This window comes from Mizuhopecten yessoensis, unplaced genomic scaffold (genome assembly GCF_002113885.1).
Source record: "Mizuhopecten yessoensis strain PY_sf001 unplaced genomic scaffold, ASM211388v2 scaffold716211, whole genome shotgun sequence".
Lineage (NCBI taxonomy): Eukaryota > Metazoa > Mollusca > Bivalvia > Pectinida > Pectinidae > Mizuhopecten > Mizuhopecten yessoensis.
Genome location: NW_018480003.1, coordinates 155,367 through 178,136, shown reverse-complemented (window position 1 = coordinate 178,136; position 22,770 = coordinate 155,367). Strand labels below are relative to the sequence as shown.

General features: G+C 37.8%; 1 protein-coding gene across 7 annotated transcripts in view; it reads left to right on the top strand.

The window, feature by feature from the left end:
- The window catches only part of LOC110442109 (E3 ubiquitin-protein ligase HUWE1-like), a 90,627-nt gene that overhangs the window by 13,163 nt on the left and 54,694 nt on the right, over window positions 1–22,770 (top strand). For 6 of the 7 annotated variants that reach the window (XM_021485552.1, XM_021485556.1, XM_021485557.1 and 3 more), the window contains exons 9-33: window positions 238–354; window positions 1,915–2,014; window positions 2,363–2,463; window positions 2,931–2,992; window positions 3,199–3,287; window positions 3,838–3,918; window positions 5,114–5,199; window positions 5,761–5,865; window positions 6,093–6,324; window positions 6,481–6,582; window positions 8,594–8,674; window positions 9,021–9,127; window positions 9,329–9,506; window positions 9,630–9,721; window positions 11,397–11,623; window positions 12,098–12,161; window positions 12,708–12,884; window positions 13,266–13,511; window positions 14,664–15,313; window positions 15,630–15,752; window positions 16,115–16,188; window positions 16,471–16,628; window positions 16,753–16,875; window positions 19,221–19,382; window positions 19,769–19,903. In XM_021485552.1, coding sequence (XP_021341227.1) covers window positions 238–354; window positions 1,915–2,014; window positions 2,363–2,463; window positions 2,931–2,992; window positions 3,199–3,287; window positions 3,838–3,918; window positions 5,114–5,199; window positions 5,761–5,865; window positions 6,093–6,324; window positions 6,481–6,582; window positions 8,594–8,674; window positions 9,021–9,127; window positions 9,329–9,506; window positions 9,630–9,721; window positions 11,397–11,623; window positions 12,098–12,161; window positions 12,708–12,884; window positions 13,266–13,511; window positions 14,664–15,313; window positions 15,630–15,752; window positions 16,115–16,188; window positions 16,471–16,628; window positions 16,753–16,875; window positions 19,221–19,382; window positions 19,769–19,903 — 3,672 coding nt within the window. The remainder of the gene's footprint in view (window positions 1–237; window positions 355–1,914; window positions 2,015–2,362; window positions 2,464–2,930; window positions 2,993–3,198; window positions 3,288–3,837; window positions 3,919–5,113; window positions 5,200–5,760; window positions 5,866–6,092; window positions 6,325–6,480; window positions 6,583–8,593; window positions 8,675–9,020; window positions 9,128–9,328; window positions 9,507–9,629; window positions 9,722–11,396; window positions 11,624–12,097; window positions 12,162–12,707; window positions 12,885–13,265; window positions 13,512–14,663; window positions 15,314–15,629; window positions 15,753–16,114; window positions 16,189–16,470; window positions 16,629–16,752; window positions 16,876–19,220; window positions 19,383–19,768; window positions 19,904–22,770) is intronic. The other variant, XM_021485554.1, reaches the window with a different exon arrangement.

Below are 22,770 nucleotides of genomic sequence, written 5' to 3'. Positions count from 1 at the left end.
TTTTTTAAATAAAGTGCAATGTATTTATTGTCCTTTAAATGGCATTATGACAGAGAAAAAAAGAAGACTTTATTAGATAGACATAATTCCCAATTTGGAAATAGCTACATAGATTTGCTTCATTTTCCAAACTCCAAAAGCCCACGGTCTATCTATTTGCACTGGTGAGTGGGATGGTAGCCTATGTTATATCAGGTATAGGTTGACTCCACTTCATACTGTTTTGTTTGCTTTCAGGGAACGGCTAATGTCATTACCTCTATACACATGGAAAACTTGGACAAGTCGATAAAAATGCCCTCTGAAATTATGGAAGAAATTCTTGAGAATTTCAAAGTTCCCGAAGAAAAACAGGTCAGTATATCAGAAAGATCAGTTAATCTTTTCTTTTGTGTTTTCATATAAACATTTCTCATGTGTTAGTGGTTTATTAGCTCACCTGCCCGAAGGAAGTGAGCTAATGTCGTGGTGCGGTGTCCGTCCGTCCGTCCGTGTCCGTCCCCGTCCGTCCGTCCTCGTCCGTCAACTTTTCCTTTAAACAACTTCTTCTGAAGAACGAACAGGCCTAGAGTCATGATATTTGGCTGAAAGCTTTGTTGGTAGGGGCCCTACAAAGTTTGAGAACGAAAATGACCTTGACCTACTTTAAAGGTTACAGGGGTCAAATATGTCAAAAACTTCAAGCGACTTCTTCTGAAGAACTAAAAGGTATAGAATTTTCATATTTGGCTGGTGACTTCCTGGGATGGAGCCCAACAAAGTTTGAGAATGAAAATTACCTTGACATACTTTCAAGGTCACAGGGGTCAAATGTGTCAAAAGCTTCAAATGACTTCTACTGAAGAACTGAAAGGTCTAGAATATTTAAATTTTGCTGGTTGCTTCCTGGGATAGAGCCCAACAAAGATTGAGGAAGAAAATTAGTTTAACCTACTTTCAAGGTCACAGGAGTCAAATATATCAAAAACTTCAAACGACTTCTTCTGATGAACTAAAAGGTATAGAATCTTCATATTTGGCTGATTGGTTCCTGGGATGGAGCCCAACAAAGTTTAAGAATGAAAATTACTTTGTTCTACTTTCAAGGTCACAGGAGTCAAATGTGTCAAAAGCTTCAAATGACTTCTTCTGAAGAACTGAAAGGTATAGAATCTTTATATTTGATTGATGGCTTCCCGGGATAGAGCCCGACAAAGTTTGAGGAAGAAAATGACCTTGACCTTCTTTCAAGGTCACAGGGGTCAAATGTGTCAGACACTTGAAACGACTTCTTCTGAACAACTGAAAAGTATAGAATCTTCATATTTGGCTTGTAGCTTCCTAGGAAAGAGCCCAACAAAGTTTGAGAATGAAAATGACCTTGACCTACTTTTAAGGTCACATGAGGCAGATATGTCAAACACTTCAAATGACTTCTGAAGAAGAACTGGAAGTTATAGAACCTTAATATTCTGCTGGTTATTTCCTGGGAAAGAGCCCAACAAAGTTTACGAATGAAAATGACCTTGACCTACTTTCAAGGTCACTGAGGTCAACAACATTTTAATGGATTTGTTCTTAAGAACTAAAAGGAATGGATTCATGTGATTTGGCTGGTAGCTTTTGGAATAGAGCTTACCAATTTGAGAAGGAAAATGACATTGACCTACTAACAAGGTCACAGGGAAAAATATGTCAAGAAACTTCTGAAGAATCAAAAAGCATAGAATCTTGTAATAATATTTTGCTGGTAGTTTCAACAGATGGAGCCAACAAAGTTTGCGCGGGAAATATTTTTAGTGCAATATAATATTTAATGAGAATATTTTGCTATGACTGCTTAAATATTCAGGTGAGCGATACAGGCCCTCTTGGGCCTCTTGTTTTTTTGGTGTTTTTCAGCTGTTTGACTGTTCTATTTATTTTTTGTTGTAGATGTTGCTATATACTCATATACGTTTGGCCAACCTGTTTTCCAAGTACGAGGCCAGACTACAATGTGTGCAGGCTAGACTGCAGGCAATGGCTATTCTGGGTGAGACTTTAACTTTTTCTATGTTCGTAGCTCATTTGCACTTAAATATAATTCAGTTTATAAAAACCTGCTTGTTCGTAGCTCATTTACACATAAATATAATTCAGTTTATAAAAACCTGCTTGTTCGTAGCTCATTTACACTTTGATATAATTCAGTTTATAAAACCTGCAATCCATAGTATCTTGATATAAGAGATTCATTTAGGCATGTAAAAAATAAAAATTCAAACTGAAATTGCCTTCAAAATTATGCTTGATAATAATCTGAAATGCTTCAATGCTACAGAGGTGTTTAACTTTTTTGCCTGGTTTACTATAAAATGTGGACATGCCTTTGTGTTTGCAGTCTATTCCAATGCCATTCAAGACAACATGAATGCTCTGCTGTACCCAGGTCTGATAGAGGAACTAGTGGATATTATAGAACTCAAAGATGAAAACCTGGTGGTATGTTAATTGTAGACTTGACAAGTCTTTTCATCATGCAGTACTCTAAGCACCTATGTAGAGCTAGATACAGGTTTTTGTCTCATTGGGTATGAAGCATTGATTCATCTGGTATAGCACCAAAGGAAATATTAGCTAAGACAATTTTTGGCATGCATCCATTCAGAATGGTTAAGAATTCAGAAGGGTTAAGATTTTGTCAGCAAAACGTCACAATTAGGATTTGTTAGCAAAAACAAGGAATAATCAGTGATAAATCTATATACGAGTCTAAAGTCCTTTACTCATAGAATTTTGATGGGACTTGTAGAATTTCTGGAAATACTGAAATTTAACATTGTGGGACCCATTGCTTTTAGCAGTGAAAAGGATTCATGAATAAATTTGTTTGCATTCTTCAAAGGAGAGAAATGTCTCATTTCAATCATTTAAGTAAGAAATGTAATAATTTGTATATATATTATCAGGAAATTAAAGCAGCTTCCCTGAGAACGCTTACATCCATTATTCACCTGGAGAGAAATCCAAAGTAAGTGTATGTGTTGTAACTGTTAGGAATATAACTGTCAGCTGATATTTCTTGATGATTGAGCTTGTTTGAGTTCATGGACAAGCTGAAGAAAACACTTTATAAATGATTGGAAAATAAAATCATGTTAACATTTCTACACTTAAAATGAATACAAAAGTTTTGTTTTTTGTGAGATTTTATTTGATGTTGGTCTTCTTTTGCAGGCTGAACAACATAATAGATGCTACTGGTGCATCATCATACCACGGTTTTCTGCCAGTGCTTGTACGCTCCTGTATACAACACATGACAGGTAAGCTAAAATGAGTCATTGTTTTAGTTGTCATTTTGTCATATTAATAAAATAGCATATAATTTAAGAATGTTTTGTCCACGACAAATCCTTTTAAACAAGAAATGCATCCATATTTTGTAACAGTTGGAAGAAGGTTGGTATCTTAACATAATACATGTAGCATTAGGTAGTATATTACATATAGTGACTGAAGTGGGGTTTGTTGTCTGACAATACATACAGAAAATACTCTGATGATCCTCCAGTGTAGAAAGAATGTCTCCAGGAGAGAAAACACATTACAGTGATATTGTTACCAACCTTGATCCGAACTCGTGCTGTTAAGGAAATCAACCTTCTTATAAATTTTGAATATGGCAAACTTGTTTTGAAGGACCCCTGGGGTTTAATGGACGTTTTTGTCTAGAAATTCTTTTTAACTTGAAATTCCCTTACCATGTCCATTCATGGTGCTAGCCAGGATTTATCAAAGTAGATGAAGTTGATTTAGAAACTACCTAGTAATGCTGTGACATGTATCATTCATCCACTGACGTTTTCTTTCCAGACACCCTGTTAAAGCCGTTCCCACAGCCCTATGCCACGGCCCTGTTCTCATTTTTATATCACCTGGCCAGTTACGAAAATGGTAAGCTACCATCTGAGTGTTCTTGTCGAGGAAAAGATGTGGTATCAGCAGCTGAAATTCTTTCTACCGATTTTAACTGTATGCTGCAGTTTTGACATCAGCTTGTTCTAGTGCATGTTTGTAGATATTCTAAATCATTAATTGATATATTTATGTTGATCAAATTGGATGTTTTAATATGAACACTGCAAACATATATTAAAATGTTGATGATACTGTTACCCAACTTTCCAGTGATGAATATATCAAAGACAAGCATATGTCATAATATCCTTGATGATATATTGATAGAGACTGAGGAAAGGTTGGATAACTACATTTTAAAATATCCGGATATTTTGAATTTTTCTTTGTTGTGCAATCAATTTGATCTCATGTGTGCTATAAGAAAGTTAGTGCATACAGGTAAACTTTTTCTAGTAGTGAAATAAAAAAAATGAATGTGCAGGTAAATCGGATGTTAATGAAATAGTGATAAAGGTAGATATGCGATTTTGATACAGGCCTACAAGTAAATTGAAGGGAAAACAAGTTGTACAGGTAAATTTATAAGCATTGAAATGGATATAAAAATAAATGCAGTGATGTATGTAAAATTGTAAATGTTGGGCAAAAAAAAAAGATAAGTGGTTCTCAGGCCCGCGCACATTTTTTTTACCAAAGGCATTGCCGATTTTATCGTGAAAGTATTAAAAAAAAATGTGAATGCGCCAGCCGCAGTCTTTAAAAAAAATCCGGAAATTTTGCATGTCTTTTTTACTTGTTAGTCACCCAAGTCCCAAAAACGTTTGAATAAAGATCAGGATTGATAAACAGGCAAGCACTAAAATGATTACGACTTATTAGTCTTGTGTACAAATGGCGCTCATTGCGGTACAATTAAGGAATGGGGGGTTCGTGATTCTCATCTGGAACATCGTGGTGGGGGGGGGGGGGGGTTCGGAGGCTTGCTCTATGACAGGTCGCTACACAACTATAAAAAGACAATGTAATGCCCACAATGAACGTTTTACAAACTACACAATAAAAAAAAATATTGCCCTCGTCTCGTTTTTGCCATGTAAAATGGAGAAAAAAAATACCTCTCTGCCGCATCTCTTTTGAAAAAAATTGGCCTGAGAACCAAGTAATTTATTTTATTTGGCCTTACCAAATTAGTTAAATGGTATGTAAATGTTGAGTGTGGTATTTACAGGTGTGGAGGCCCTGGTGTCCTGTGGGATGATGGAGTGTTTACTGAAGGTGATCAGCTGGTATGGCAACGGTCAGGATCACATCACGGTAAGTCTCTTGTCCACAACATTATATACATAGTTAGTGTCTACTTTTACATACTCTTTTGTAATTAACTAGTACAGTTGATTTAGAACGCTGTCTTTCTTTCTTGGGTGGTTTATAAAATTTGGGATTTTTATGTCTCCCAGGGCCCCCGTTTGCCCCTGAGGAGGGGGTGAAATTTAGTATAGTATATACAGGAAATAGACATGATGGGCCATATCTTCCATTGTTTTGAAAATAATTTGTTCATATTAATTGGTGAGTATGACCCCCCCCCCTAGGTAGCATATAGGGGTGGGGCTCTGTTTTAAGTTTGTTCTTGCTATATCTCAAGTACTGGATGGGTCTTTCTGAAATTTCATATGTACTTACAGCACCTACTTCATACCAATTGACATGTTTGACCTCGAGCCCAAGTGCTGAAATAAAGGTTTTCCGCAGCATATCTCAGCCACCTTTTCATTAACTTTCTAGATATGTGGGGAGCTGGGGTATTCATGAAGCCCACTCTTCGAGTTGAATCTAATTTCTGCCACTTATATTGTGATTTTCTGGATGTTGCAGCAATTTGTAACGAGAGCTGTGCGTGTAGTAGACTTAATTACCAATCTGGACATGGCCGCCTTCCAGACACAGGGCGGTCTATCAACCTTCCTCAACAGACTAGAAGTAAGTAGAGATCTGTTTTTGTTTTGTATTATGGACACAATTCAGATCTAGTTAAGGATTATTTCAGCAAAAATGTCAATAATGATGTATGAAATGCAACATTGCAGATGTTGAAATTTGCTGTACAAGATAAGATCTATATACTTCAATTATTTAAACATTTTCTGGAAGAAAGTTATCTGAAGGAGGGTTCAAGATACAGTTTTAACTTGAATGTATTATTTCAGCACGAGGTGGAGATCTGTAGGAAGGAGAACCCATTTCAGATCCGAATTAAACGTGACTCTATGAGTGAGAGTCAGGACTCTCCCCTCGCTATGGAGATGGACTTGCATGGTGAGGAGGGCAGAGAGGGTACCATTGACGAGGAGTCTGTTGTCCATGATGAATCAAGGGTCAACGAAGGTGCATCTACCTCCACTGGCATGGCGTACACAGTTTCTTCTCCACCAAAAAATGGTAGGGCACCTTAAAATTATTTGTGATAAATTTATTTGGCTCAAAAAGGAATGCTATATATTAATGCCACAAAGATTAGCAATGCAAAGTGTTTTTGATACTGCAGTATGAAAACCATATGCACAGATATCTGATTTTGTTTTGTTTTTTACGTAGGAGTCCAGTGTTTCCCTCAAAGAGCTGCCCTGCTGAAGTCCATGTTAAATTTCCTTAAAAAAGCAATCCCAGATTCATCATTTTCGGAAAGTATTCGACATTGTAAGTAGAAATATTGTGCTGTTTTACTAAACTTGACACATGAAATTTTAACTCCATTCTGTTTGTTATTTCAAGCTGTAAGTGAACTAGGACAAGTTGATAAAAAAACCTTGAATTCTTAATTACAAAGGATGAATGTCTATAAGGCTCTGTTTTGGGCCCCGGTATATTCAGATTTTCACCTCAATTTGTTCAAGGATGTCCTATTTTATTACATGTGCAAAAACTAAGGGTAAAATTTGACTGAAAGTGGGTTTTTGGGGTACCAAAAGGGGTAGGGTAAATCGCAAATATAATTTGCTGTTTTTAAAAGCATGTGTAAATTGAACAGGCATAATAAATTGTCAATTAAAGATTGCTTATATAAAACTGGGGATTAAGCCAGGGGGCATTGTTTACGGTAATTTTTCAAATAAAACGTTTGTTTTCTCAATAATTTCCTTTCTAATTTATATTTCGGGTTAAAATTTACAACTTTACTCATTTGAGTACACTTACATAATATGCATATTCACTACACACTTTCCTTTTGTTTTATACTGAATTATGGCTTTTGGACCCATCTCAAAGTTGGCAATTTTAAATATCTGTCAATTAAAAGGTGCAGGAAATAGTAGAAGATATGAATAGTTGATATTGTATATTATATACATCATATAATATATGTTCAACTAGGCCCTGCAGGTAGGGCGTAAGAATTGTACCTGCTGCCCCCATTGCATGATCGTAAGAGGCGACTAAATTTGGGATCTTATCTTTTCTCTTCTTTCTAAACAACTTTCTTCTTCCTAATGTTCCCCTGGACAATGCCTCACTTTTGGCCTTTAGTTGAGTGTTGGCCCCTTTGAGAAAGCCTTTGGGTTCTGTCCCCTGGCCCAGACATACCAGAGTCTTCAGAGTGTCTTAGGCAGTATGTTTCAGTGAGGTAGCACTATAAAGTCAGCATCAGATCCGCACTATTACAAGGAGACAAACACGAACATATCGCAGCCTCCCAAAACACACATGTATACACTACAAGCATGCATCTTGCACACAGGGAAGGCCGTCCTTAAATGACCATAGCTGTTGATAGGACGTTAAACAATACTAAACCAAACCAAACCAATCAACACCAGTGGCTGAAGTGAGTTCCAAGTCCGGATTTGTTTTCTTATCAAAGTTAACTCAATACAAATAAAAAAACTGGCATTTGCCACCACAGCTACTGTAAAATGATTAATTTAATATATGAAGTTTGATTTGCTGATAGTTTTTAGTCTCCTAGCCTCAAGGAAAGTATCTGTTTTAATCGTTACAGTTAACCCACTTCATTGTCTTATCATTTGTTCTGTTTACTTTCAATACTAAGGGCTAATTGTACATAAAAGGCATTTTGGGATAAGCATGCTTGGTATAGATATTAGTTATATGATGATATTTAATTTGTGAAAGTTTCATACTTATCCCACAATACCTTTTTACTTAAATAACACTTTTCTTGTGGTTTTGAGTACAAAGACTAAAGTGCATCTCGGATAAAAAGTTTTGAATATCAAAGAGATGGTGATCCAGATAAACGTACATGTTTTTTGGCAAAACATTTACCATATAGAGAATAAAGGTAATGTGACTGGTTCTGAACAAGGAAAGTAATATTTTTAGTTATCAATAGAGTAAAAATCATTTGTTCAATATGACCCTCTTGAGAGTGAATTTTCTTGACTATCAGGTTAGCAGTATTTGTTAAATTAATGTGATCTATTGTCCCAAGACATTTTCTGGTGTCTAAACATGAAGAATTTACAAAATTATTTTGGTTTTGTTTAAAATTGTTAAGTTTTTCGATACCACAGTAGGTGGCACATGCACTGGAATCATTGTAAATCTTCTCCAGTAACTAGGAGTGAAAGGTTCCAGACAAAGTAAATATAGTAGCAAACTTAAGCACTGGGTTTTTGTTGAGATTCTGTGTCAGAAGTATGATAATGTATACATCTTCCTGATTGTGTCTCTCTTGTTGCTTTGACAGTAATGGAAGGATCTCTGCCCAAGTCTCTCCAGCACATCATCAGCAATGCTGAGTATTATGGGCCCTCCTTGTTCCTTCTGGGTAAGTCTAACATCAGGAGTGTGCATTATAAAGACTTGTCAATGTTATGTTAGTGCTGAATTCCTTTGTTATTTGAATTTTCAGCTATTTGGTCCACAAATGTTTTCTTCTACCATGTATGTGTTTGTTGTGATACTTCTATATAATACTTAGAATTAAGTATACATTCAACAGAACAATCAATAAATAAATGACATGAACTTATTATCTGATCTATTTGAGGTTTCAAATTTAGTCAGCAAAACATAAGTCCTTGGAGTAGGAGCAGATCTTGGTAATTTCTGTAATGAAAGAATGAAAGTGTCAGCATCAGGTAATATATTCTCAAGTTTGCTTTTCCTTACAGCCACGGATGTTGTGACTGTGTATGTGTTCCAGGAGCCATCCCTTCTGTCCTCGCTACAGGACAGTGGACTAACGGATGTCGTGCTCCACGCTTTACTTATCAAGGATGTAAGTAGACTTTCAATGTTGTCAGAAAAAAATTAAAATAGTCCACTATCACGAATCAAAACTGACTAAAGCGTCTGTAAAGCCATGATAAGGACCATATAATCCTGTGAAACAAATACAAATCTGGTTCGTTACAAGATATTTTTATGAAATTCAGAAAAACTCAATTTCATCAGTAATACATGTCTATGTCATTGACAGGTACCAGCAACTCGAGAGGTGTTGGCGTCTCTGCCCAATGTGTTCAGTGCCCTGTGTTTAAACACGCGTGGCCTAGAGGCATTTGTCAACTGTAAGCCATTTGACAGGTTATTCAAGGTGCTGCTGTCGCCAGATTACCTCCCCGCTATGAGGAGGAGACGCAGCTCTGACCCCTTTGGTGAGTATCACTCACATTGCTAATCTTTTTGGGGGGAGGGGGGAGGAAAGTAACTCATATTTTTATAAAATCTCTAAAAATAAATGGTATAGAGAATTTGATAAATATTTTCCTGTTTGACAGGTGACACAGCCAGCAATCTAGGAAATGCCATGGACGAGCTGATGAGACATCAGCCTTCATTGAGGACTGACGCCACCAAGGCCATCATTAAGGTAGGACTGGTGTAGCTTTGCTTTAAGAAACCCTTGTGAGCCTTTCCAATTAACCTCGGGTTAAAGAAATGCATGTTACTCATAAGTAAAAATAGCTTGTTCAAACAGGTCTGATTTAGTGGATACAGTGTAGTATGAAAAGAGTATGTTTGCCAGTAAATAAGCTGATGATGAACAAATTTAACTGGTTCAGTTTATGATAATCAATAATAGAAAAAAATGTTCTTGGAAGTACTTAAAAAGCACTGTGTATCTCCGGTGGTGTACTGTTGTGACATCTCCGGTCGTAAGACAGTGCCACATAAATGTAGTGATTAGCATCGTTGGATGTTGGTCTGTTGTGACCTGCACTCTTGGTATCGTAGCTACAACAGTGATGTTCAGTTTTTAAAAATAATGATGTGTATGGTATTAATTATTAGCTCACCGGGTCCGAAGGACCAAGGTGAGCTTATGCCATACCGTGGCGTCCGGCGTCTGTCCGTCAACAATTTCTTTAAACGACTTCTTCTTCTTAACCACTGATTGGAATTTAACTAAATTTGACTGGAAGCATCCCTAGGTGGTGGGGATTCAAAATTGTACAAATGGTGGGGCTGACCCCCCAGGGGGCTGAGGGGGAGGGCAAAAAGGGGGCAATTTGGCTATATTGCTTTAAGCGACATCTCCTTTGGAACTAAGAGATGCATATCAACCATATTTGACTGGAAGCATCCCTAGGTGGTGTGGATTCAAAATTGTACAAATGGTTGGGCTGACCCCCCCGGGGAGCTGAGTGGCGGGGCCAAAAGGGGGCATTTTGGCTATATTGCTACAAACGACTTCTGTAGAACTAAGCACTGGATATCAATCATATTTAATCAGAAGCATTCATGGGAGGCAGGGATTCAAAATTGTACAAACAGTGTGGCTGACCCCCGTGGCGGCTAAGGGGCGGGGCCGAAAAGGGTTATTTAGCTATATTACCTTAAGCGACTTCTTCTCTGGACCTAACAGATAGATATCAACCATATTTGACTGGAAGCATCCCTAGGTGGTGTGGATTCAAAATTGTACAAATGGTGGGGCTGACCCCCCGGGCTAAGGGGTGGGGCCAAAAAATAATATTACTTGGAAATGGTTGAGATCCCCACCATATAACCATATATACAATTGCTGAGTATAAAGAGAGGAATGCACATTTGCTTCCAGGATGGCCCTAGAGTCTGGCCCCACCCTTGGAGACTTAACCCCTGGGGCATAACTTTGAAACGGTTAAGATCCCCACCCCAAACCTATATATACAATTGTTGGGCATAAAGAAACGAATGCAGTCATGATATTAGAATTGATCCTGGGGTCTGGCCACAACCCTAGGGACCTAGTTTCTGAGTCACAGCTTGGAAACAGTTGAGATCCCCACCCCATAGCCATACATAAAATTGCTGGGCATAAAAAATCAACTACAGATATGCTAAAAGGATTGGCCTTGGGGTCTGGCATATTCCCTTGGATCTCATTTGGAGAATATTTTGCCATGATTGCATAGATATCAGGTGAGCGATACAGGCCCTCTGGGCCTCTTGTTAGCAATGGCTTCAGAGACAATACAATGTTCATTATTTTGGAGCAGTAAGGGAAAATAAGACATTTGGGTAAAAAAAATGTAAAAAAATAATACTCTTTGTGTTGACAGCTACTTGAAGAAATCTGTGCCATGGGAATGGACCCAAAGTGTGTTTGCCAGAAGTCTCAGCCAAAGAATGAGCCTAATATTGTCTCCATCCGCTCCCCTCAGCCCCCAGACAATGGATCTTCTGATGAAGAGGACGAGGAGGAGGAGCTGGCTAACACCCAGGACTCCGCTACAACTGCTAACAAACCCCCCACGCCCACTGAGACTCCCGCTGACACCAGCAGTCAGTGAGTTAACGTAGTACTGACTTACAATGCCGCATTATTTTTGTTATATTAATGTCACTAAATCTTTTGTGTGTTTATTTTAAATGTACAAAGTTTTAATAGAGTGGTAAAATGTTGACAAAATACCAAAAACCGTTTGTCATTGGTGGGATCAGGGTCTTCAGTTTTGCTATGTTAAATTTTACATTATTTATTTGAATTTTGTTAAGTCTTGCTGCTTTTTCAGGTAAAAGTTAAATGTTTGCACTGTGTATCTCCGGTGGTGTACTGTTGTGACATCTCCGGTCGTAAGACAGTGCCATATAAATGTAGTGATTAGTATCGTTGGATGTTGGTCTGTTGTGATCAGCTCTCTTGGTATCATATCTACTCCACAACATCAATATTCTTGTTAGCTTGACAAGATTTAATGCATAAAGCATGTACAAATTTTCTTTGAAAAAACATTGACTAAACTTATATTTTTGATTGAAGGTCAATGACACCTGCTTCCCAAGAAAAGCAAGCCATACCTTTGATGGACTACGTACTGAATGTGGTAAGTGTTTCTCATTTCTGTTCTCTAGCTGTTTAAAATTAAACTACTTATTTTCTATGTTACAAATATCTTCATTTATATTTTTAGCTCACCTGGCCCCTGGCCCAAAGGGCCATGTGAGCTTATGCCGTACTGGGGCGTCTGTCGTCCGTCCGTCAACTTTTTCTTTTGAACGACTTCTTCTGAAGAACTGTAGGACCTAGGGTCGTGATATTTGGTCAGTAGGTACCTGGGATGGAGTGCTATAAAGTTTCCTCATTAAAATGACCTTGACCTACTTTCAAGGTCACAGCGGTCAAATATGTGAAAGATTTCAAACAACAATATCCTAAGAACCGTTTGAACTACAGTCATGATACTTGGGTATGTTATGTAGACCAGCAGTGCGAATATTTTTTTCAGTTACAGTTATGAGGTCAAAGGTCAACTTTAAATGCTAGTCGGGGTTCAAATGTCAACTTTGGTTAAAAGCTTCAACAATCTTCATTAAAATGACCTTGACTGTTTCTGTCAATGGTACATGTGATGTCCATGTTTGTCCTTCAGATGAAGTTTGTGGAGGCCATCCTAAGTAACAACTCGACAGACGATCATTGCCGCGAGTTTGTCACACAGAAAGGGCTGCAGCCTCTCATGTCAATACTGGGGTTGCCTAATCTTCCAATAGACTTCCCCACCTCCCCTGCTTGTCAAGCTGTCTCCATTGTGTGCAAATCTATTCTAGTGAGTACAACAAAATTCCTTGAAACTTTTCCATTTCTGAAAAGCATTTGAAATATTGCAAAAGTACATAAATACTTCATACAAATATTAAGAAAATAAATGAGGTTTCTACTACGATATTTCAATTTGTAGTAACAAGATTCTGACTTTAACTTGCTAATGAATTTAGAATTAGGGTCAAAAGCAATGGTAGGGAAAAGAAGTTATTTCTTTGCTTATAAATTGTAATGATTTTAGAACTTCAATTAGACTCTGATGTGATTATTCATTTAAATACTCTTATATAGTTTAAAAATGATAAAGTCCAAACATAAATAGAACATCACCTGATGTGTCTGTCCATTGTGTGTGAGGAGTAATGCTTATTGTTTTTTTGTACAGAATTTGTCACGGGAGCCCCAGGTGCTGAAGCAGGGCCTACTAAAGCTGGACGAAGTGTTACAAAGTCTGGAGACACTACATCAGCCTCTTGAGGCTCCTGGAGGATCTGTCCTCCTACGTGAACTTGCAAACGTAGCCCACATACCAGACGCTGCTCAGTTACCCCAGAACACCCCTCTTCTTCATGCTCTATCCTCCTGCCATGCATACATCCTCATGTTTGTACATGTCTGTCGGATGGGACAGGTAAATTTGAATAATTACAGTATTAAAAAGTATGATAATTTCTAAAGAACAAATGAATTTACTTCCCTATGGTTCAAAGATGGTTCAATTTTGATATAGAAATAATAATAGATATAATTAAAAGGGCTGTATTTGCACTCTGAAACGATCATTGAGAAACACCTCACTTTTCTCTGTGAAAAAAATAAGTGCAAAATGAAAAAAAATGTGTCTTGATATCAAGGTGACAATTTTCTAGTTGACATCTTTCAAGACTATTTTGACATGATAATTGAAGTTGCATTTGCTTATATGCCGTTAGTAAACCAAATTGCAGTATATGAGACTGTATACTACAATTTACAGTGATACGGCCAGTGTAGGAATACAGCTGGTACAAGGTAAACGTTCAGCGCCGCATCACTTCAAAATACATGTAATCTATCAATGCGCGAAAAACAGCTTTAATTTTAAACAAGCAGAAGTTATGCAATTGTTGACAATTTTTCAACATATACACACTCATATGAAATAAATGATAAAGTTAAGTTTGTGTTCAAACCATTTTATGTGCGTGTGGTTTTATAATGACACGAGGGACTATATTATTTCTTCTGGAAATGTCGTCTGTTCTGGGATTTGAACTTACTGATGTCACTGATATGATAAGCGGGAAATTCAAACGTATTTTTGCTTCAGTTACTATACAAAACAAACTATATACATGTAAATGTAAATATAAGCATTGAACTGTTACCAGATGCAGTATACAGTCGATATGAATGCAATTTTGGTGACAGATAAATAGAATGTCGCCCGACTGTATACTGCATCTGGTAACAGTTCAATGCGTAAGTATTTGCACTCTGAAACGATCATTGAGAAACACCTCACTATTCTCTGTGAAAAAAATAAGTGCAAAATGAAAAAAAATGTGTCTTGATATCAAGGTGACAATTTTCTAGTTGACATCTTTCAAGACTATTTTGACATGATAATTGAAGTTCCACTGCTTTGATATAAATGCCTTACGTATTTGAGAAACGGATATATGCAATTCCTGTAAAATAATAACTGTAAATTTGTCCTGGAAAATAAACACAAATTGACACAAAATTATTTTCATTAAGCTATTTTGTATCCAATAGATAAGTATGGTGATTTTTGTTGCAGACGGACATTCGCACAATCTCTGTGAACCACTGGGGGTCGGATCTAGGCTTGAAGGTTTTAGAGGGCCTGAGTAAGCTGTACACATCACTGGTGTGGGAGAGCACTGTGCTGCTGGCTCTGTGTAATGATGATGTGCTGCCTGCCAGCTGTGAGTTTGGTAAGGCAGATATGGAGAAACTACTCCCCAAGGACTTTAAGGCTGAAAAAGACATCAAAGAGGAGAGTGCCAATCTTACTCACAGTACTGGTGAACTGGGTAGTAATGGGGTTAGTGCTGCCATGGAGTCTCTGTCAACGTCAGAGAGCACAGAAACTCCCATGGATGTTGGCGACGTGCAATCACTGTCCACATCTTCAGATAAAGAGAGTAAACGCCCAAAAATGTCCCCAGCACTGCAGGCACAAGTGAAACAATTGAAACCTCTATTATCTGTGTCGTCTCGTTTGTGTCGTGCCCTTGCTGAACTGTTTGGTTTGTTGGTGAAATTGTGTGTTGGTAGTCCTGTGCGACAAAGGCGGAGTCACCAGATCCCTCCACCACCCACCACACCTTCCCCTGCTGCCCAGTCAGTGGCTCGAGCACTCACCAGACTGCTGACCAATGGTCTTCAATGGACCCCACCGGAATATTCTCCAGTACCCAAACTCAGGTAAGGACTCCACCAGAATAATCCTGTTACCAAAACTTGGGACATGACCCATTCAAATACTTCCTTTGGTCTAAACTTTGGTAAAGAAACCACCTGAATACTCCTGAAACCAAAATTCAGACCCTACCTGAATTCTTTTGTGTTCCCAAACTAGGGTAAAAAAAACAAAAACACCTGAATACTCCATGTACGACAGTTGGTAAGGTCGTAACTGGCTTCCTAGAGGTGGTCTCTGAATACAGGTTTGACTATGTGCTATTATAACCTTCCTTGATGTAAAGTGCAGAAGACTAAGTGATGCTTGTTGTTATTTTAGATTAACATTTCTGGTGTGCTCTGTTGGCTTCACGTCCCCAATGTTGTTTGACGAGAAGAAACAACCATACCACCTGATGCTACAGAAGTTTGTCTCCTCGGGAGGACAGAAGGCACTGTTTGAGTTAGTATCGGTTACTTTCAGTTTCAATAAGGCGTAGTATGAAGTGATATGTCTCTTTACTGTCATTGTAAATAATGGCTCATGCATAGTGAAACAGTGATAATAGAGTTTTAACAAACTTTTCACAATAGATTTAAAAGTGATATCAAAATTTTCAGGTAATGTTGGCTTTTTGAAGAATAGTCAAGATTAATGCAGAATTTCACTAAAATTTGTAAGATTTGTGAATTACTCCTCGAGTACAAACAGTATGTACCTATACCTTTGTTAGCAGCACATTTCATATTCATAAATTTTAGATTTCATTTCTTGAAATATGTGTTTAATAACAATTTTCTTATAAATATCTTGCCTGCTTTCAGAGCCTTCTCTTGGGCACTATCCATTGATGGGAAAGTCCAGATGTCTGATGGCCTAGAGTTTCCTGAACTACCAGGTAAATATTGGCAGTACAGATCAGATCTTGATTGATAAAGCGAAACCAATGAAGATGAGGCAATGGAAAAATAAACATTTCCTGAATTACGCTTCGGAATTGAATTTGATCAGTTTTAATGAAATCAAATATTTAAGACACCTCATTTCACAAGGTTTATGATAAATGAAAATGACAAGGAAAACTACTTTCAAAAACGAAATAAAACAGCAGTTCCGAGATATTTGATCTTCGATAGACTTAACCTTTTACATTATGGTGTGACTACTGTCTTTGGTACAGATGGTACCGGTGAGTTCATTGATGCTTGGCTGATGTTAGTGGAGAAAATGGTGAATCCTAAGACAGTCCTAGAGTCAACACACACTCTACCAGAGAAGTCTAGTCAGGCAGGCTTTGTGCCCTTCAGCCCAGTCCAGTACCTCATCAGCACACAAAAGGTACATATCTATCTTTAATATGGTTAGATGTGCTTTGTGCCTTTAAATGTCATTGCAGAACTTTTGATGATTGGAGACCCAATGGCCATACTTGTAGATAATATATGCTTGTTAATTGTTTTAGGCGGCTTTCAATGCGGTAATGCACCTATGGAACAAGAAGCCCTTGAAGCTGTATGGCGGTCGCATGTCTGAATCCATTCTGGCCATCTTGTGCCATATCATCAAGGGAGAGGCCATAATAAAGGTGTGTTCAATATAGCCTAGTGGGCTGGGTTAGACGGGTCATCTGTCCTCTCATACTGTCTTTCTTTCAATTGCAATCTTAAAAAATTGTTGCTGGAAATAATATCTGGTTATAATTGACAGATTCCCCAAAATGTTTTCACATCTTGGCTGTAAGTCAACTCTTGGTGCATTTACTGGTGTCTGTAACAAATAAATTACTCAGGGCTTTTGATCTTTGTCCTAAACAAGTTTGACTGTTTAAAAAATAAATAAGTTACAGCACTTATCAGACCCGCAAAACATTCGTCTTCTATAAGTTAAATTTCTTTTTGTGTCGCCTGCGAAAAGCTGGTGACACATAGGTATTGCTTTGTCGGCGTTGTCAGCGTCGTCGTCCGAACAGAGGTTTTCGTGCGATAACTTGAGTTTCCTTGGGCCGATCAAACTCAAACTTCATGCAGTGCTTGCTTGGGATTGCTTTTCAGGTCCGAAGGTCAAAGGTCAAGATCACTGTTAATATAAATAGAAACTTCACTAAAACTGTATACTGGACGGCTTCGATCTACCACTTGACCCACCGTGTATACCTCTGAAATGCCGTCTTACTCCAAATGTTATTGACAACACTAGCTGTTTAACATCATAATCCACAAGTTTATTCATTTATTTATGGGAAACCATCCGACAAATCATACAAATTAAACTTGGAATTGAGACAATGAGTATCCATAGCAAGTTCCTTAAAACTCGGAGTATTCTTCCCAGAATAACAGATTATATAACAAAATGATGCCATCCAAAAACATAATCTATGATTATTGCTTACTTTTAACATTATTTCTTGAAATGAAAAGTGTATCTATTTCTTCGTAATCTCCCAGCTTCCTGCGCAGGCGACACATCCACTTCCGAGGAATTCTTGTTATTATTTGTTATCAGGGGTTGACACTAACTTTTAATAGGTGGTGGACCGCAGGTCCACCTGCTCTCTTGATCTGGTGGACCTGGTTAATTTCTGGTGGACCTGAATAATATTCTCAGATCTGGGGTGCTTTGCGCCCCGGTCGACGAGCGTAGCGAGGAGTTGGGGGTGGGTTTGGGAGGGGTTCCCCCCCTCCTGAATAAGAGGGGGGTATGGGGGTCCTCCCCCGAAATTGTTTAAAAGCTAGATGCAAAATCCTGGCATCTGAGGGTTTTAAACAAATAATGAAGGTTTTTTAATTTTCTGTAAAATACTTGTTTTTTCTCCTTATTTTTTTATTTTTTCCATTTATGACCAAGTTTTAGTAAATGACACAGAAACATGAAACAATTTTCTCCTTGTTTTTTTTTTTTTACATAGCTCCCATCCAAAGGTGTTTGAAATTCTGACTGTAAATTGAGATAAAGATCATATGAAAAAATAAGGATAAAATAATATACTTTTTTATAGTATTATACCTTTTTTATATGATCTTTATCTCAATATACAGTCAGAATGTTAAAATCATTTGCCCCAACAGTAATCTTTACGTATTTTGTTGCACCTCTATTCAATCCTTCCTGGACATTTCGGAAAGATCTTCTGAGTGCAGCATACCCTACATTTCATTAAGTTTGTGTCAGTATCATTATTGAGCCATGTAAACGATTTTTCCATGACTCCTGAAAGGATATCATCCTTTTTGTTGCCCATACAAACTTTGTGTTGTTTTTGTTCTGTTGAAGTTTTTAACTTTTTTTTGCAAGTGGTTGTAAACCAAGCCATTTAAAAATCGCGACACAGGCGATACGGTACTAGTCTAGTACAGATACTAAGTGAATCGACGGACACGATCACCTAAACGATATACGCTAGAATACGATAGAAATTAAAACGTAACACGAAATTGTGAGGCTAAGTTTACCTTCATTTACCGGTTGACCACCGTGATCGTGACGTCATCGTCATTTAAGTGCTTATAATAGCGACAAACTATACCACAAGCGACTCAAACGCTGAAAAGATTCCGACTTACCGCAAGCGGATTCACGCACTTCACTCGTCCAAGAATGATAACGACAACTTTTAGCGGGTTAACAACACGAAAATACGATACATTTTTTAACCAGATGGGATTTTACGGCTCGCTGGCGAAGTAAATAAAGTCTTTATTAGTATATTTCTGAACAATATTCTCAAATATATATACACTAATCAAGTAATATGTGGTGGACCGGCGGTCTACCAGCTTTGGAGATTAAGTGGACTGTCCAAGAATTTGGTGGACCCGGTCCTCCGGTCTACCGTTAGTGTCGACCCCTGGTTATGATTAATTGTGCTTTTGAAGAAGACTGCTAGGGGTATTATTAAAACTAATTTTATATGCATTGATGTTATCACAGGAGTACTTGGGTAAGGAGAAGGAGGAGACCCCCAGCACATCAGGAAATAGCATCAGTATCCTGGCTCCGTCTGCTGCGAGTACTGCTGCTGCTGCTGCTCCCACACCTGCATCTGTACCGCGACCCAGCATCCCAGAAATCAATCCGTCACACCTACAGCAGGTCGGTTACTCAACAAATCACATTGATGTATTTAGAATCAAACTGCTCTCTATTTGTTAGGTAGATCTTTTGAAGAAGAAAATGCCCTAAACACAATTAGCTGCTTCTGTTGCTGAAATCAAGTTTTTGTAAATTATGGGATGTAGAATCATCACAGGATGGTCGGGAAATGTTGCTGAGGTGTAATTGATGTATATAACTTTCCTGTGATGATGTATCATAGACAAGCATATATCAGAATATTATTGGTGATATATTGATTAGACTGAGGAAAGAAATTTGTCAGGAAATCACAACTCTTAAAATCCATTGTACAATTACTAAATGTTATCAGATCAACTTAAGATGGTTTTATTGATTTGTACAATATGTTGGTGTGTTAACAGCTGATGGACATGGGTTTCTCAAGGGAGCATGCCACACAAGCCCTCAACCACACCACCAGTATGGAGCAGGCCACTGAGTACATACTGACACACCCACTGGTCCCAGCCCCCAGGACTCCGGCAAACGTAAGCAATGTAAGAAACTATTGAATCAGACTGCCCTTCTATCGCTCGTTTAGCCAATTTCACAAAACACGCATACTTTCTTTTATCATAGCCCGACAAGATTATTTCTACTTTTATAGCACTTCTCACAATCCTGAGGACTTGCACACTCACACATCTTTCCCTCCGACGCATGACTGTAGTTGAACAGACTAAATTTCTCGGCCTCATTTTTGATTCAAAACTCTCTTTCATACCGCATATAAAGTATCTGAAGGATATTTTACGAGTCCTTTCTCATACTGATTGGGGAGCGGACCGTGAAATGCTTTTGCGCCTATACAGATCACTTATTCGAACAAAACTGGATTATGGTTCTGTGGTATACGGGTTGGCGAGCAGTTTTTACCAGCAGATACTAGACCCAATCTATAACCAAGAGCTTCGTCTAGCTTTGTCCTCTCTTGGCTCCGTACTGGGCACACATATCCTACTCATTCCTACAACGAGAAGATCCACCTTCATGCCACGCATGTGACACTCCATTTTCAGTGGAACATTTTTAGCTCACCTGGCCTTTGGGCCAGGCGAGCTTATGCCATGGTGCAGCGTCCGTCGTCCGTCTGTCCGGCGTCAATATTTTACTTTAAACAACTTCTTCTTAATAACCAAAAGGCCTAGGGTGATAATATTTGGCCAGAAGCAAACTAGGATGAAGGGCTACGAAGTTTGTTCAAATAAATGACCTTCACCTATTTTCAAGGTCACAGGGGTCAAATATGTTAAAAACTTTAAACAACTTCTTCTGAATAACCAAAATGCCCAGAGAGATGATTTTTGGCTAGTAGCATGCTGGGATGAAGGGCTACCAAGTTTGTTCAAATGAATGACCTTCGTACATTTTCAAGGTCACGGGTCAATTGTCTTAAAAAATCTTTATACAACTTCCTCTGAATAACTAAGAGGCCTAGGCTAATGATATATGGCCAGTAACATGCTAGAATGAAGGGCTACTAAGTTTGTTCAAATGAATGACCTTTACTTGTATTCAAGGTCACAGGGGTCAAATATGTTAAAAACTTTAAACAACTTCTTCTGAATAACCAAAATGCCCAGAGAGATGATTTTTGGCTAGTAGCATGCTGGGATGAAGGGCTACCAAGTTTGTTCAAATGAATGACCTTCGTCCATTTTCAAGGTCACGGGTCAATTGTCTTAAAAAATCTTTATACAACTTCCTCTGAATAACTAAGAGGCCTAGGCTAATGATATATGGCCAGTAACATGCTAGAATGAAGGGCTACTAAGTTTGTTCAAATGAATGACCTTTACATATATTCAAGGACACAGGGGGCAAATATGTTTAAAACCTTTAAACGACTTCTTCTAAATTAGCCAAAGGCCAAGGGTGATGATATTTGGTCATTAACAGGCTGGAATAAAGGGCTACCAATTTTGTCAAAATGAATGTCCTTCGCCCCTATTCAAGGTCACAGTGGTCAATATATGTTTAAATCTTTAAAGGACTTGATCTGTATAACCAATAGGTCCAGGGTTATGATATTTTGCCAAAAGCATCCTGGGTTGGAAGACTTTAAACTCTATTCAACCGAATGTCCTTGTTCAACATTCAAGGTCACAGGCGTCATGTTTAAATCTTTTAATAGGTTCTTATGAATCAAACACTGATATTCTGCCTGTAGCTGTATTTTAGTCCACTTTTAAGATTACAAGTGTGAGATTAATACCAGGTGAGCGATTCAGGCCCATTGGGCCTCTTGTTTAATAGAATGTTCTGATTTTAAACACTACTTTCAAGTCCCGGATATGAAAACTCTTTTCAGTTCTGTGGACTCTAAGGCATTATTTAACTATTAGAAAGACATCGGTCCATTCTATAGACTCTGATGTCTTTTAACCCACCTTACCCTCTTTGACATTATATATATCACATAGTTCATATCATCTATTCATTATCTCTTTAATTATTGTAACCCCCTTTTTATTTTAATTATCTACCCAAAAAAATCGCAATAGCCCTAAGTGACAACAGCCGTCAATGGGCCGTTAAATACAAACAAACAAACAAAACCATGATATATCATTTTAATTAATGTCCACCTTGCATTCATTTGGTCCTCAGATATGAAGAAGTATTTTGGGTCTATTATTCAGAAAAGCATGCTTCGTATGATAACTTAAGTATTCAGACTTTCCGGTGATGAATATATCATAGACAAGCATATGTCATAATATCCTTGATGATATATTGATAGCGACTGAGGAAAGCACAAGTGTTGGAACAACAGGATAAATGAGAGTGTCAATTGTCCATGAATAAGGTTTGATTGGGAATGGGAGTGAAAATGGATGGAACAAAATGTTCCGCTGGAAAATAGGGTTGGTACAATCTTTCATCTGATGTACATCTAGAAGGGTTAAATATAATTTGAGGATAATTTTATTAAACACTAAATAGTCTTATCTGCAAAAGTGTGCTTGCAAGTTGTGGAACTGAGGTAGTTTTAAATACTATTATATGTTAAATATGTGAGAACAACCCCAGTTAATCTTCGTCCTTTTCACCTGAGTTTATGTAAGCTGTTTGAATGATATTCTATCAAGTTTCTCTCCTCTCGCCCAGTATTTTGCATGAATTTCACTTAATATTTATATAACTTCTGATAAATTTGGAAATATTGAAACCGTGTTTGTGACGGGGCATCTTTAAGCTTTGCAGTGCTAGACTTTCCAGTGATGAATATATCATAGACAAGCATATGTCATAATATCCTTGATGATATATTGATAGCGACTGAGGAAAGCACAAGTCTTGGAACAACAGGATAAATGAGAGTGTCAATTGTCCATGAATAAGGTTTGATTGGGAATGGGAG